This window comes from Hyperoodon ampullatus (assembly GCF_949752795.1).
Source record: "Hyperoodon ampullatus genome assembly, chromosome: 6".
In the NCBI taxonomy this organism is placed as follows: Eukaryota; Metazoa; Chordata; class Mammalia; order Artiodactyla; family Ziphiidae; genus Hyperoodon; species Hyperoodon ampullatus.
Genome location: NC_136919.1, coordinates 4,087,281 through 4,101,683, shown reverse-complemented (window position 1 = coordinate 4,101,683; position 14,403 = coordinate 4,087,281). Strand labels below are relative to the sequence as shown.

General features: G+C 49.4%; 1 protein-coding gene across 1 annotated transcript in view; it reads right to left on the bottom strand.

Annotated features, from left to right (window-relative positions):
• The window catches only part of AK8 (adenylate kinase 8), a 132,160-nt gene that overhangs the window by 45,540 nt on the left and 72,217 nt on the right, over positions 1 to 14,403 (bottom strand). The window contains exon 11 of the mRNA XM_079706415.1: positions 5,453 to 5,594. Within this exon, the coding sequence (XP_079562541.1) occupies positions 5,453 to 5,594 (142 nt within the window). The remainder of the gene's footprint in view (positions 1 to 5,452; positions 5,595 to 14,403) is intronic.

Sequence of the window (14,403 nt, the reverse complement as noted above, 5' to 3'; positions counted from 1 at the left end):
GATTCTGAAAACCTACAGCAACGACAGGGAGAACAGTGGAAGGGAAGGCAACTAAACACGTGTTTTTGAGGCTGGAAGGCAGCTGGACCTCTGACAACAAGCAGCAGAGACGTCAGCAAGCCAAATCCCGAGTTAGCAGCAGGAAAAGCTGAGAACAAACCAGTCCTCACCAGCAAATCCTCAAAAGGCTCAGGCAGAGGTACTGAAACGGAGCAGGACCCCTTGGTCCTTCCCTCCCATGTCCTCCGCCGGCCTTTTGTCTGTGGAGAAACTTTAGCCAACGAATAAGTTTAATCAGAGAAGTGAGAAAATGCAGAGGCAAGGAAAACAGTCAAACAAATAATCATAGTTTAGTCATTAAGCAAAGTTAAGGACGTTTAGTTCCTCCTCAAGGGCTATGGCTAATATTCTGAGCCGTATCCTGTGAACTGTCTTGTAGATACTGAAACCCCCCAGGTGGAAGAAGTTAACTACATGATGACCAGGCTGTAGCCATGACATAAGCTGCCGCAATTCTGAGAACTGGCCTCACGGAAATGGGAACAAACCAACCCTGGAACTGAAGACTCACTGTACCTAAAGCAATCAAGATGATGCTGATCAGACCACCGCAGGACCAATTTCAAGGTGAGTGTCAGAGCTGACTGTGCTGTTTCTACATGTAGCGCCCTCCCTCCATCTATAAAAGCTCTTGTCCCCTGACTGTCAGTAGGGGGGAGTCAGCCTTTGGACAGGAGTCCCCGCCCTCCCCCCTGGGTTGCCAGCATTGGAAATAAAGCAAACTTTCCTTTCCACCAAATTTGCCTCTTTATTGGCTTTTGAGCAGCGAGCAGCACCGGTAACAGTCCACTCGGAAACTGGATGGCTAAAGTAAGGACGATTGGTTAAACTTGCTTAAGAAGAGATTAAGCCCCAGATCGCCTCCTCACTCCACCCAGCGGAGTGAATCCTCCTCCTCCACTTCGGTAGAAATGGGAGGTTTATTCTCTAGAGAGGATATAATACAGGCTCCTTGGACTTGAAGAATGCTGAGCACAGTTGAGAGTCTGAGTCTGTACCAAAATTAGGGGAATTTTAGGTTAAAAATATATATGCCTATGGTGTGCAGTGTGTGAGACCTCTGCCCACCTTCTCCCAGTCCCCACTGTCCTGCTTCTCCCTCGGACCCCAGACCTTCACCCTCCAGCAGGAGACTGGGTGAGTCCTCTCTGAGGAATCTGACATTTCCAGAGGAAAAGACTTAAAGATGTTGAGTTGGTGGGAGGATTCTGCACAAAAGGCCCAAATAGTTCATCCTACACTGAAGACAAATTCTATGAGCTCCATCTATGCCCTCAGAGCTCCCAAATAGTTTTTTAGTTTCCCGTTCTTACATGTGAGCAAACAACCAAGGGTAACGCAACATCTTTCTGCTGAGAAAGAATGAGACCAAGACAAACAAAAACTCAGTAGGAACAGACTATGCAGGAGGGGAAAAAACCTCTCCTCATTACCCTCCTGCAAAAACAAGCTTCCATTAACATCTTCAAGAGATTTTAAAAAATCCATGAAATAAGATCAATAAACTATAAAAGTAATATTCAGATGACAGAAAACAGCCCTCTTGAATGTTATAAAAGTAAAAACTGCAGTAGAAGTTAGAAATTCAGTAAAAGGGTTGAAAGAGAAAGTTGAGGAAACCTCCTAGAAAGTAGAGCAAAACAAAACAAAGGCAAACCATGCACATACACAAACACAAACACAACAAAAGATATAGGACACAAGAGAGAAAAGTAGAAAAGTTTTTTTTTTTTTAATTTACAAGGCCAGTCCAGGAGATCTAACACTCAAATAGCGGGTTCCAGGGAGAACAGAAAAAAAAGAAAAAAAAATAGAGAAAAATCAACAAAATAATTCAAGAGAATTTCCCAGAACTGAAGGACATAGGTTTTCACATTAATTTTTGGCCCGATGGAGTAAATGAGACCCAGACCAAAGAAATAAATGAAATTTCAGTGTGAACTTCTTCAGTCTGGAGCACATGTGATGAGGGTGTAACAGCCTACTGTCATCAAACCATCTTTTTAACTTGAGAAGCAATTGGAAGGTATGCTACACTAAAATGAGAGCATGTGAGAAAGAGGAAGATGTGTGATTCAGGAAACAGGGACTCCAACTCAGAAGACAGGCCAAGGGAATCCCTCTAATCACAGTGCAGAAAAGTCCTGGAACAGCCCTGCAGTAAGCCTACAGAAAAAGCAATCCAAACAAGAAAGGAACGGGAGTAAATAAGAAAAACCTGGGACTCACAGTTTACATAATATGATGGACTTTGTGGACTATTGTTCTGAGGAGCTATTATAAGCTGCAGAAATAAGTAGCAAATAGATACAAAGAAAACTAGGCAAGCGAAGAGACAAGGTGATTATTAACATCAGGAAAAACAAAATGAGAAGAGAAAGGCAAAACAGACAAAAAGGACATAAAAGGCCTTCCAGCTGAGTTAGCTCTCCGAAAGCAGGTTTTCTGGAAATTACACTCACAACTTTGTGCTTATATCTCATTGGCCAGAACTTAGTCCTGTGGTTCTACAGAGCTGTAAAGGAGGCTGGAAAATGGGCTCTTTCATTTCAGACACCAACGTGCTCTAATGAAAACTGATGTTTTGTTACTGAGGAGGAAAGGGAAGATTCATGTTGGAGGAGACAAGTAACGGTCCTGTCACAGACGGTCGCTTTCATCAAGATGCCACTGCACAATGAACACACAGCTGACAAAAACCTTTATGAACTAAATAACATGGCACCAAAACATATAAAGCAAAAACTACAGGAAACACAAAATCAAATCATTAATAAGCTACCTCTCCCCCAAAGGGCCAGCTCCAAGGAAGAGTTAATGTTGAAGTTTTAAAAACTATTCCAGATACAGAGGAAGAATGAAATCCTATGAAATGATCACATCCTTGATACTATAAGCCTGACAAAGGACAAAAAAAAAAAAAAAAAGGAAAAATTCAGACCCATATTACATATGCATATTAATGCAAAAAATCTAAATAAAAATGTAGCCAATACCATCCAACAGTATATTAGTTTCCCATTGCTACTATAACAAATTACCACAAATTTTGTTGATTTAAAAAGTTCAAACTTATTATACTACAGTTCTGTAGGTCAGAAGTCTGGTACAGGCCTAACTGCACTAAGATCAAGGTCGCCCAGGATGACCCCCCTACTTTAAAGCCAACTGATCAGTTACCTTAATTACACCTGCAAAGTTCCTTTTGCCATGTAATATAACATTCACTGGCCTGACATGGCAGGGAGGGGGACTGCTCAGTTTTGATGGGGAATCAAAACTGCACCTGCCACAAGCAATATATCGAAAGAAAAACACACCAAGACCAAGTGACAGTCATTCTAGGAATGAAAGGCTGACTTATTAGAAAACCTGCTAACATAATTCATTATATTCATACATCAAAATGGGAAAAAAAAACATTTGTCTTAGAAGATGCTAAAAAGGCCTTTGAATAATATTCAGCATCAACTCCAGATATTTTCAATTCTAAGAGCTATACTTCTTTAACTTGATAAAAACTGTATATACCTCAAATGACAGTAGTGCCTTAGTGGTAGAATGCAGGACAGTCCTTCAGGTCAGGAAAAAAAAAACACATGTCCATCATGACTCAGTTCTGGAAGTACTGCCCAATGTAATTAGACCAAAGAGTAAAATGAAAAATATAAATATTGGAAAGGAAGAGGCAAAAGGATACATATTTGTAGATGACATGATCATCAGCCTGAAAAGCCCAAGGGAATCAACTGAAAAACTATCAGAAGCAGTAAGAAAGTTCTAGTAAGGAAGCTGGAGTATAAAGCAAATAAGAAAAATCAGTATCTTTCTTATACTCCTGAGAAATCCAGTTAGAAAATAAAATGGGTGAAAATACCTTCTTATCACAACACCAACAAGAAGAACAACAGGTAATATAATACCTAGAAATGCACTTAAAATGAAAAGCATGGGCCCAATAAAGTGTCGGTGTTTCACGAAGGGGCAAAGAGAGGACAGGGCCACAGACTGAAACAGACCAAGTGATAAACCTAATGCAATTCTAGTTAAAATGTCAATGGCAGGGACTTCCCTGGTGGTCCAGTGGGTAAGACTTCTTGTTCCCAATGCAGGGGGCCCGGGTGCGATCCCTGTTTGGGGAGCTAGATCCCGTGTGCCTGCCGCAACTAAGAGTTTGCATGCCGAAACGAAGATCCCACATGCCGCAACTAAGACCCGGCGCAGCTAAAATAAATAAATAAAATATTTTTAAAAAGTCAATGGCAGTTCACGATCAAATTATCATAGTGCTCATTTGGAATAACAAACATATAAAATAGACAATAAAGAAGAGTAATGAAAGGGCTTTGTCCTGCACTGACTTGAAATACGTGATAAAACTAAAGTAGTTAAACAGTGTGGTAGTACTGCAGAAATCGACTTGTGGGAAACAATAGAAAGTTTAGAAGTATAACCAAGCGTGCTGAGAGACTGTATTTACGAGCAGACAGCGTATATAAATACCTATCCCCTGCAGCCACCAGCCCAGGACCCAATCACCATCTCTGCAGCAATCAGCCCTAAACAGCCAGGACTTGATCAGTAACTAACAGCTTCCCTAATTTTGCCACCATTTCCAATTTAGAACCAAATTAGAGAAAGCTGAATGTGTTCCCCTAACCAAGCACATAGGACACCCTGCTTCCAGCTGGCCGCCCCCAGCTTCCCCAGGCCCACAGCCTCCCTCAGGGAAGCCCTGAAGCCTCACCTTTCCCACTAGAAGGCTCTCCCTCCCCTCTGCCTGCCTTTGAGATTGGGCCAACTCCCTTGCTATATATATAGCAAGCTCTGACTAAACAGCCTTTGCTTTTTTCATGTAGGAGGTCTTTGTGTATTTCCACAATATCTCCTGTGGCGGGGTGCCCTCAAGTTTAAGTTAGTGGAAGAAGGACAGAGTATTCAACAATATTCAACATTTGAGGGGAAAAGAAAAAAGAGATTTGTACTGCATACCCACATCAAAATAAATATCAGACGCATCAAAGAACCAAATGTAAAAAAGCAAGTTGTGAAAACAGTAGAAGAAAACATGGATTGCTTTGCACCCACAATCCCGTAAGGAAAGCAAGACTGGCTGATGCGTATTATCATCCACAGATGAGACGCTGAGGTGCGGCAAGGCGAGCGGCAGAGCCAGGATCTGAACCTAAGCTTGACTCCTAGTTCCCAGGGTAAATGGGACGAGTGGGTGGGAATGGGAATGACTAAGAGACACTCCCCTTCCAGAGCGTGGTAAGGCTCCAGCAAACTGCCAGCAGTCAGCCGGCTCCGGACAGACGGTGCCTGGTGGTGGGGACCTTCCTGGGAGGCGGCGTAGCCAGGGCCGAGGCCCCGCCGGAAGCGGACGGCTCACCTGTTGGGCCTGTAGCCCATGCTGTCCATCAAGCATGCCTGGTTCCTGTCTCGCGGGAAGCCGTGCAGCACCCACCCTCTCTCAACGCAGTCCTGCCGGTCCAGGCGCTGCCTCAGTACCTTCATGATGATGTAGTCGGGGACTGCAGAGAAAGGAAGACAGCTGGTCACTCTGCCGCCCTGGCCGCCTCTCCTGACCCAACAGGAAGGTGACGGAGCCTCTGCGGCCATGGCTCACGGCCTTCCTAACTTTATTTGACCCTGATGTGAACAGGTGAAGAGGCTGTCTTAGGTGGACAGGGCTGTGGGCGCCCGTTTCCCAGGACCCTCCGAGGTCCTAGCAATGGGAAGAACATGGCCACCCAAGAAGGGAAAAGCATTGGGTGACCTTGAGCTTGAGCTTGAGCTTTCCCTGACTTTGACAGGATATATGCCCATCGGCAGCCAGGGTAGCTCCCAGCCCTCCAGTGATATGTGGGCAGCCCTCCCCCATCCCCCTGCAACCTCAGGGATCCAGTTTTTGCAGCAAAAAGACTTTTCAGGGAAGCATACCAATCCCCAGTGGAAGGTTTAGTTTTCCTCCAATGGGATGGCAATGGTGCCCCTGAGGCTCTCTGCTAATTCAGGATACACAAGCAACCCCCTTCCCCCAGTTCTCACCTCCTTGATGTTCAGAATCAAATCTCTCTCAAGAATCACAGCTTTAGTTATAACCAGAGACTGAAATCAAGTCTCATGGAGAAGGAGATGTTGAGATGCCTCTTGTTTACATTACTGAAATTGACATTTTCCTGAAATTTATACCTCTCATCTCAGATTCATTAAAAGGCCTATGTTGCTAATGTACTGCGTTCTAGCAATTTGCACTGCATTTCCTGCACTTTGCATTCATTTTTCCAGAGATACTTGGTAAATATTACCATTGTTTGCTATGAATGTGGCCCCCCCCAAGGAGCGGGCTTCCTGGAGCTGCAGTGACAGGGCGGCTCAGCATCTTTTCTGGAGATGCCCGGTTCCCTCCGTGAGTCGGCCAGGTGGCCCTAACGCACATGACTGAAACTTCCCTAAAGGCCCCCAGGCTGACAGCCAGGTGAACGTGGCGGTGAGAGATTCAGAAAAATTACTGCTTTCCTCCACGGCTGTGACATGCCGGGTTACTGCCCTGTTGCCAAAGAACCATAAACCTCATCTAAGTCATTTGCATTTCCCTGATTTTGTTCTTTCTCACATCTTTCAGCCTTTCTTCCCCAGTCCCTAGGAAAGGGCAGGAAAGGGATTTTGCTCTAATGAGAAGATCTGGCTAAAACAGATCAGTGAGAAGTTGATACAGCTAATCCCATCCCTTCCCTGCTTAAACCTGCCATGGCTCCCCAGTGCTCTGGGGATAAGAGCAGTAGCCTTGCCCATGGTCACCAGGGCCCTGCAGGACCCAAGTCCTGCCTCCCCTCCCTGTGAATCTCCCCCAGCTCTTTGCCTCCCCTTGAATGTGCCGGTCCCTCCACCCAGAGCATCTTTCCCTCGCGCCTTGCCTGGGGCCAGGCCCCAGCGGAGTGTCTGCTCCCTGGACGGCCCGTCGCTGGGTTAGCACCTGTGCTTCTTCACCTTCACGTGCCACCCCTGTTAGTAACTCTCTGGCTCATTCTTTGTGTAATGCTGCCTCTCAGGAGGACAAAGGACCATGCCCACCTCGCTTTTCCATGATTAACACAGTGCCTGGCAGATAGGAGGGATGGAATAAATAGACAGGAGCCCTCCCTTTTCAAAGCTTCACTGCAACTAAACAAAGATGTTAAAACCAACTCGACCAGGCTTTGGGGAGCTCAGAAGAAGAGAGGAGGGGAAGGAGCCGGGCTGGAGGCACACACGAATGCGGGGGCTGGTCTCAGCCCTGCCCTTAGGTGCCAACCGACCTCCACTCGGTCAGGCAGGCTCTCCCAGTCTCAGTTTCCTCAACCGCCGAAAGAGGATGCCGGGACCTCTCACCACAGGATCAACACTATGCACAGCTCCAGGCATGTGGGGGTTGGCACTCAGAGATGGGGGCTGGTGCTTTTCAGTTTGGGAGATGTATGTCAGGAAACAATGTTTCATGAATATGCTCATGTTTTCCCCAAGGTCAAGGTCACGGTGTGCTGAGTTGGCTCCTGGGGTAAAGGATGGTTGACTTCAAACAAGCCTGGGCAGTTAAAGATGGAGAGACATAGGGCTTCCCTGGTGGCGCAGTGGTTGAGAGTCCGCCTGCCGATGCAGGGGACGTGGGTTCGTGCCCCGGTCCGGGAAGATCCCACATGCCGCGGAGCGGCTGGGCCCGTGAGCCATGGCCGCTGAGCCTGCGCGTCCGGAGCCTGTGCTCCGCAACGGGAGAGGCCACAGCAGTGAGAGACCCGCGTACCGCAAAAAAAAAAAAAAAAAAAATGATGGAGACACTTAGGGACCTCTGTCCTGAGTCCTCTGTTCATATTCCGGGGGTTGTAAACCTACTGATCTCCCTGCCTCCACTCCCCAGGGGCTGTTTATATTCAGGGCAGCGGCGGGGAGGGCAGAGGGGCAGCTGTCACAGCTTCGGCTCGTCCACCCCGTGCCCCCCTCCCCGCGCACGCAGGGAACGCCGGCTCCCACCAGCGGCCCCTGTGAGGAGTCAGGGTGCAGGGAGCCAGCACTAAGGCTACTGTGTGAATAAATAATGGGTCTTTTCTCTGATCCAGAAACCTCATGTTTTCTGTCACGAGAAATACAGATTAAAGACAACGTGTGTTAAGAATCTGCCGTAGAGCTTTCCAATCCAGGTCTACCCCTAAATATGTACAGATATTGTCAGTGAAATAGTAACTAATACAAAAGCAAGCCTATCCCAGGGATCCGTCCAATGGAGCGTTATGGAGCATCTGTGCTGTGTCCAGGGACAAGGGATTGACGCTGCCACACACAGCAAACGAGAAGCCAAGGGCCCTGCCCTCCTGAGTTTTACGTTCTAGCCAGCGAGACAGACAATACGTAGATAAATACCCATTTCAGAGAGTCATAAATACTATGAAGAAAGCAAACCAAATGATGGGATGCTGCTGGTTTGACTGGGTCCAGGATGGTCTCTGAGGTAACAACCGGCCGAGATCTGGACGGTGAGTCCAGCCTCGTGAAGATCTGGGGAGGATGTTCGGGGTGGCACTGGCAAAGGCCCTGAGGCTGGAATGCCCTTGGCGCGTGGAAGGGATGGAGAAAGGGCCAGTGTGGCTGGAGCAGAGTGATCTCTGGGAAGTGGGGGTGGGGAGGCCCTGCCGGGTCTTCAGGAAGGAAGGGGATCTGGCCACCCCCGGGCCATCTCGGGAATGACCACGCGCTGGCCCTTGGTGCATATTTATTGAATGAACACATGGGGGTTGATCTCAGGATCTTGAGCTAGTACGTCCTGGAACGTGCGCTTTGCCATGTTTGCACAAGGACTGCTTACTTTGTGGGATCAGCCAGTGGAGTCCCCAGCTGGGGTCCCCAGGTCCTATGGATGTGGCTAGTGAAGAACACTTTACCTCCTATAAAGTCTGCAAAGAGCTTGGGCTGAGGACCCCTGAGTGCAAACCAGCTGTGAACAGCTCCAGCTTTCTAAATTTCTAAAAGGAAACGAAAAAAAAAAAAAAAAAAAATTCCCCGGTGGTCCAGTGGTTAGGACTCGGCGCTTTCACTGCAGTGGCCCAGGTTCAATATCTGGTTGGGGAACTAAGATCTCGCAAGCCGCGCGGCACAGCCAAAAATAATAATAATAATAATAATAATAATAAATAAAAGGAAAGAAACCATCTTTTGCTGACCCCACAAGCACAGTGCCCTCAAGTCCTTGGGCACCCTGAGCAGCTGAGGGACGCCACAAGCTTCCAGCGACACCCCATTAGAGAGAGGCTGGCTGTGGCAGAAAGAGCTCTCTGCATCCCTCTCCCAGTCCCAGTCTCTCCATCAGTAGACGGGGAAGGTGGGTGGGCTGAGCTCTAAGTTGGGAGCTGCAGGAAGATTTGTAAACACTGCTGCTTCTATGAGAGTTCCTTAGAATAAAACCCAGAAAAACTCAGCTCTTAGCTCCCCTGGGTTCCTTTCTTCGAGCAAGTGTGAGCGGAGAGCCCAGTGGTCCGGCCGTGGGACCTCCCTGACCCTCAGAGTCCTCCTCTGGGACACCTGCCTCGCTGGCTGTTATGGGGCCTGGAGACAACTCGTGGGAGCTGCCAGATCAGAGCTCTTTTGAAGGGATGGGTCTTCGTTGCTGCCCATGGGCTTTCTTTAGTTGCGGCGAGCGGGGGCTGCTCTTCGTTGCGGTGCGTGGGCTTTTCATTGCGGTGGCTTCTCTTGTTGCAGAGCATGGGCTCTAGGTGCGCGGGCTTCAGTATTTGCCGCAGACAGGCTCAGTAGTTGTGGCGCACTGGCTTAGGTGCTTTGCGGCATGTGGGATCTTCCCGGACAAGGGCTCGAACCCATGTCCCCTGGATTAGCAGGCAGATTCTTAACCACTGCGCCACCAGGGAAGTCCCTGTGTGCGTATAGTTTTAAGTCCTCCTAAAAGTTTACCCAGATTCCCATCAGACGGCTATGATGAAGCCACTGGCAAGAAAATGGGACCCTTAAATTACAAACATGAACTCCAACATCTGAGCTTGAATCTGGCTTTAGGAGAAACGGGCTTGCCCTTGGGAGAGGAGGTCACTGGGTAACTAGTTTGCTGACCAGTGATACCCCAGGCCCATTAAGGCCTCAGTTGTTTGGTGGTGAGAATGGCATTGGGCCAATAATTTGTTTTTTTCAATAGTCAGTGCTGTTTGGAAACCAAGCTGCACTCCAGGAGGGATGTCTGAGCCACTGAGCTTCTAGGGGCAACAGCGGGCTGCTCGTGCAGCTCGGAGCCTTGGCGATTCAGAGAGGGAAAGACCTGGTAGGTCACCCCTTTGACCACCCCCCTCATTTCAAAGTTGAGAAACCAAGTCCCAAAAAGATTGTGCCTTAAGTGACGCACCCAAGCCAGTTTCTCAGCCTGGAAGAAATCTGACCCAAGGTCAAGAAATCTGACCAGATAGAAACACAAAGAGACTTTTTGGTTTGGGGTGTTTTTTGTTTTTTTTTTCCCCTATTAAGTTGGCAAAGATTTCTAGAGGGAACTTCCCAACCGGCATCAAAAGTTAAAATGTACATGCCTTTTGGCCCAGCAATCACGTTCCTAAGAATTTACACCTAAAATACAACAGCACATATGACCAAAGATGTGCACATAAAGATGTCCATTTCAGTGCTGTTTATAATAGTGACAATCGGAAATGATTTTAAATGTCCGTCAGTAGGGGACAACTTAAATAAAGAATGCACATCTATGCAATGTGATATTAGGTAAACTTTAAAAAATCATTTATATTTATGTTGACTCGGAAAGAGGCCTCGGACAGAATATCAAATGGCAAAAAAGCAAGTAAACGGTTTGTATAATACGGTCTAATTTAAATGTATATTGACATACATATACACACACGCACATATACACACACTACACATGTACAGGGGATAGAGGAGGGCCCCACTGATGCCCCACGAGTGACAGACGGTCTCTCGGGGGCTCAGGGTCCTGGAGTTGAGAGAGACAATAACACAAGTCAGGGCTTCCCTGGTGGCGCAGTGGTTGAGAGTCCGCCTGCCGATGCAGGGGACACGGGTTCGTGCCCCGGTCCAGGAAGATCCCACATGCCGCGGAGCAGCTGGGCCCGTGAGCCATGGCGGCTGAGCCTGCGCGTCCGGAGCCTGTGCTCCGCAACGGGAGAGGCCACGACAGTGGGAGGCCCGCGTACGGCAAAAAACAAAACAAAACACAAGTCAACACATCCTGGCTGGAAAGGCCTAAGGACATGGGAGGCGTGGCAGTGCTGAGCACTTTGGAGGAGAGCAAGGTCACATTTCCGGAGGACTGGGGAAGATGGATAATCACACGGACTCCAGCTTCGAGCCAAAACCAAAACAAGCCCCTCTCTTCAGGCTCTCAAATTAGCATTTCTCCTCAGAGGGCCGTACCACAATTGTGAATCAATCCTTATTGGTGCAGTATTTGTTTAATGCCTACATTCCCACCCTCACCCCCCGCTGGAGAAAGCAGGGACCCTTGTCAAGGTGGCTCGTTGCTACACCCGCGCATTTGGCATTGTGTCCCGCACATGGCAGGCACGTAATAAACACACTTTGAATGAATGAACGAATGAATGAATGAATGCATGGTACCAATTCCCCCAGACCTGGACTGTTCTCCCGAGCTCTGAGTCAAGTCCTGTGGCAATGGGAAACAGCCCTTCCCCCAGGGTTCCCTTCATCCATGCCACAGCCCACCCATGAATTAAATATGCAGTCAAGAGAAGACGTGTTGACGTCCGGGATTTGTTTCAAAATACTCCTGATGGAGGGGGGGGGTCTTCCTGGCAGATTCCAGATGCACCGAGGGTGACCATGAGCTCACGTGGGTTCCTTATACTGGTTATGGGTCCCTTCAGGTTCCTTATTCTATTCTCTCTGCTTTTTACATACATTTAAAGGCCTCCATTAACAAAGTGGTTTTTTTGTTTAAAGGAAACAATTTAAAGGCCTAAAGGAGGTTGAAATGACCACTGCAAAAGGACAAAGGATGAAATCTCCCTGGAGGTCTGTCCTTGCACCCCAGAAGCGGCTCCACTTTGGGGGGACCTGAGGGCTGGATGGAGCCCTAGCCCTGCTGTCACTCCGCTCTGGACCCTGGAAGCACTGCCCAGGAGCCTGGCATCTGCACGGATCTGCCTTCCTGGGCAATCCTGGGGAAGCTGCTCAGACCCGCACACCAGGCCGTTACCCTCTCTGTGTCTCAATCAAGGTTGAATGTTGGTAACTGGGGCTCCTGGGGCCTGGGAGACAGAGGCTGCCGGGCCACGGAGGTTCACTGGTCCCCTCCCCCTCCAGCACGGACGGCTCTGGGCAACACCAGGGTCCCCTCCCAGGGACGGGCTGTGCTCCCCCATTGGAGGCTGGGAGACACTGCTGGCGGCAAAAACAAATGACAGACCCCTCTGGATACTGCCTCCGGGGCCCTCCCGGACACAGACACGGAGTGCAGGCCCAGGGGTGAAGGGTGAGGAGGGAAGACCCTGCCTTAGTGCATTTCCCGGCCCTATCCCTGCAACTCCTGTATCAGGTTTTCCGCTCGGTGCCTTTGTTTGGCTGCCGCCTTTTTTCCCCCTGTAGGCCATCCACTCACTTTTCCAACCCCACATGGTCTGATCAGCCGGCTCAGCAAAAATGCAGCCTTTTCAGAGCAGATCTCGGCCGCTGTGTTCGCTGGAAGTTGAAAGTGCCCTTGATAATGCTGTCCATCGCCCTTCATCCTCCTCTCGGAGAGCTTTTCAGTGCGGTCTCAAGTCTTTCTCCACTGAGTCAGGTGCCTCAGGCTTGATTTCTGGGCTTGACAGTTAACATCTTATCCTGCGTATAAGCTACTGCCAAGGGCTACCTCTCCGGAATGTCCTGTCAACCCTAAATTTAGCAAAGTGCAAGATATGAATATCCCATTATTTCATAAAGGCCACATCACATGGTTTCAGGTGTTTTTGGGGTTTTTTTCTGAAAATCTTCCATAAAAGATGGCAGTCCTCACGCTGACCTCGAGGTTATTAAAATCTCAATCCACGTATTCCCTGCCGGCCGGCTGTGCTCGAGGGGTGGACGGGGAGCCTCGGTCACAGGCGAGAGGTTCCCAGGTCCCCCACCAACCCCACCCAGGCCACCCGGCCCACCCTTGGTCTTGAAGGGGAGGCGTTCCTGTTCAAAGGCCTGGGCCGCAGGTCAAGCCCCCGCCTGCATATCAATCCTATGGCTCAGACAGAAGAAAGTACCCCCCTGAGTCAGGCCACCATGAGGTGACTGGACAGGACTCTTCTTCCCAGGCTGCAGGTCTGACATCCTCAGTCAAGTCCAGCTCAGAATGCCAGTGGCATTCGTTAGGGAGGGCCCCAAGAGAATACCTGAGCCAGCTCATGATTTGTCCAGTGGAAACCCGAGCCCAGGGCAGAAGGGACTCTCTCGGAGCCCCTCCCCCGACCCCTTCCTGCCACCTGTGGTCCAAGCCTCTGCATCCCTGACCCGGGGCTCGGCTGCTGGGGGAGGGGCCCGAGGGGCACCGAGGTTGCTGGCGCTGGCCCTGAATGCTAGGACGGAAAGTGGAGAAAAGGAAAGAGCTCCCTCAGCCGGTGCTTCAAGGTAAAAAGCCCCAAGGTTGATTGACGCACTCAGGACAAGCCATTTAACCCTCCCACCACCCCCGGGCAGATCAGAAAAAGCTGAGGACCTCACCATACACCCTACACACTCAGAAACCCACCGACACACTACATACACCCAGGCACTCACCTATAACACCCCTACACACCCCTACAGGACACGCACGTTACACACCTGCTACACGCCTACCTGCACCCTACACATGCTATCCCCCCATGTGCAACACACACGCTCTACACCCCACACCCTTCTACACACAATACAGTGCACGCACTTACCCCCTCCCCTACACACACACGTGGACACACACACGCACGCACACACGCACACACATACATGCACACACATACACACACACGCAGCCTATAACTGCCCCTGCAACGTCTTTCCCTCTTCAAGGCCCCATTTGAAAGCAACTAAAGGGGACACTTCGCATCTGCCGGGGGGTCGTGGGAGACTCAGCACTTTCTTTTTCCGCCCCCCCAACATCCCAGCGCAGCCCCGGGCCCCGCCCCCTCCTGATCAGGCCCAGTGGGAGAGTCTTGGAAAGGAACCCAGCTGCGGAGGAGAAAGAGGGGTTGCTCTTGTTTCTGCTTTTCATTTCCATCTCATGCATACTGATGCTCCAGAGAAATGGGGCTCCCATTGCCCCCCCACATCTGTCTCTTCCCCATATGGCTGGGGGCTTGACCCAGGATA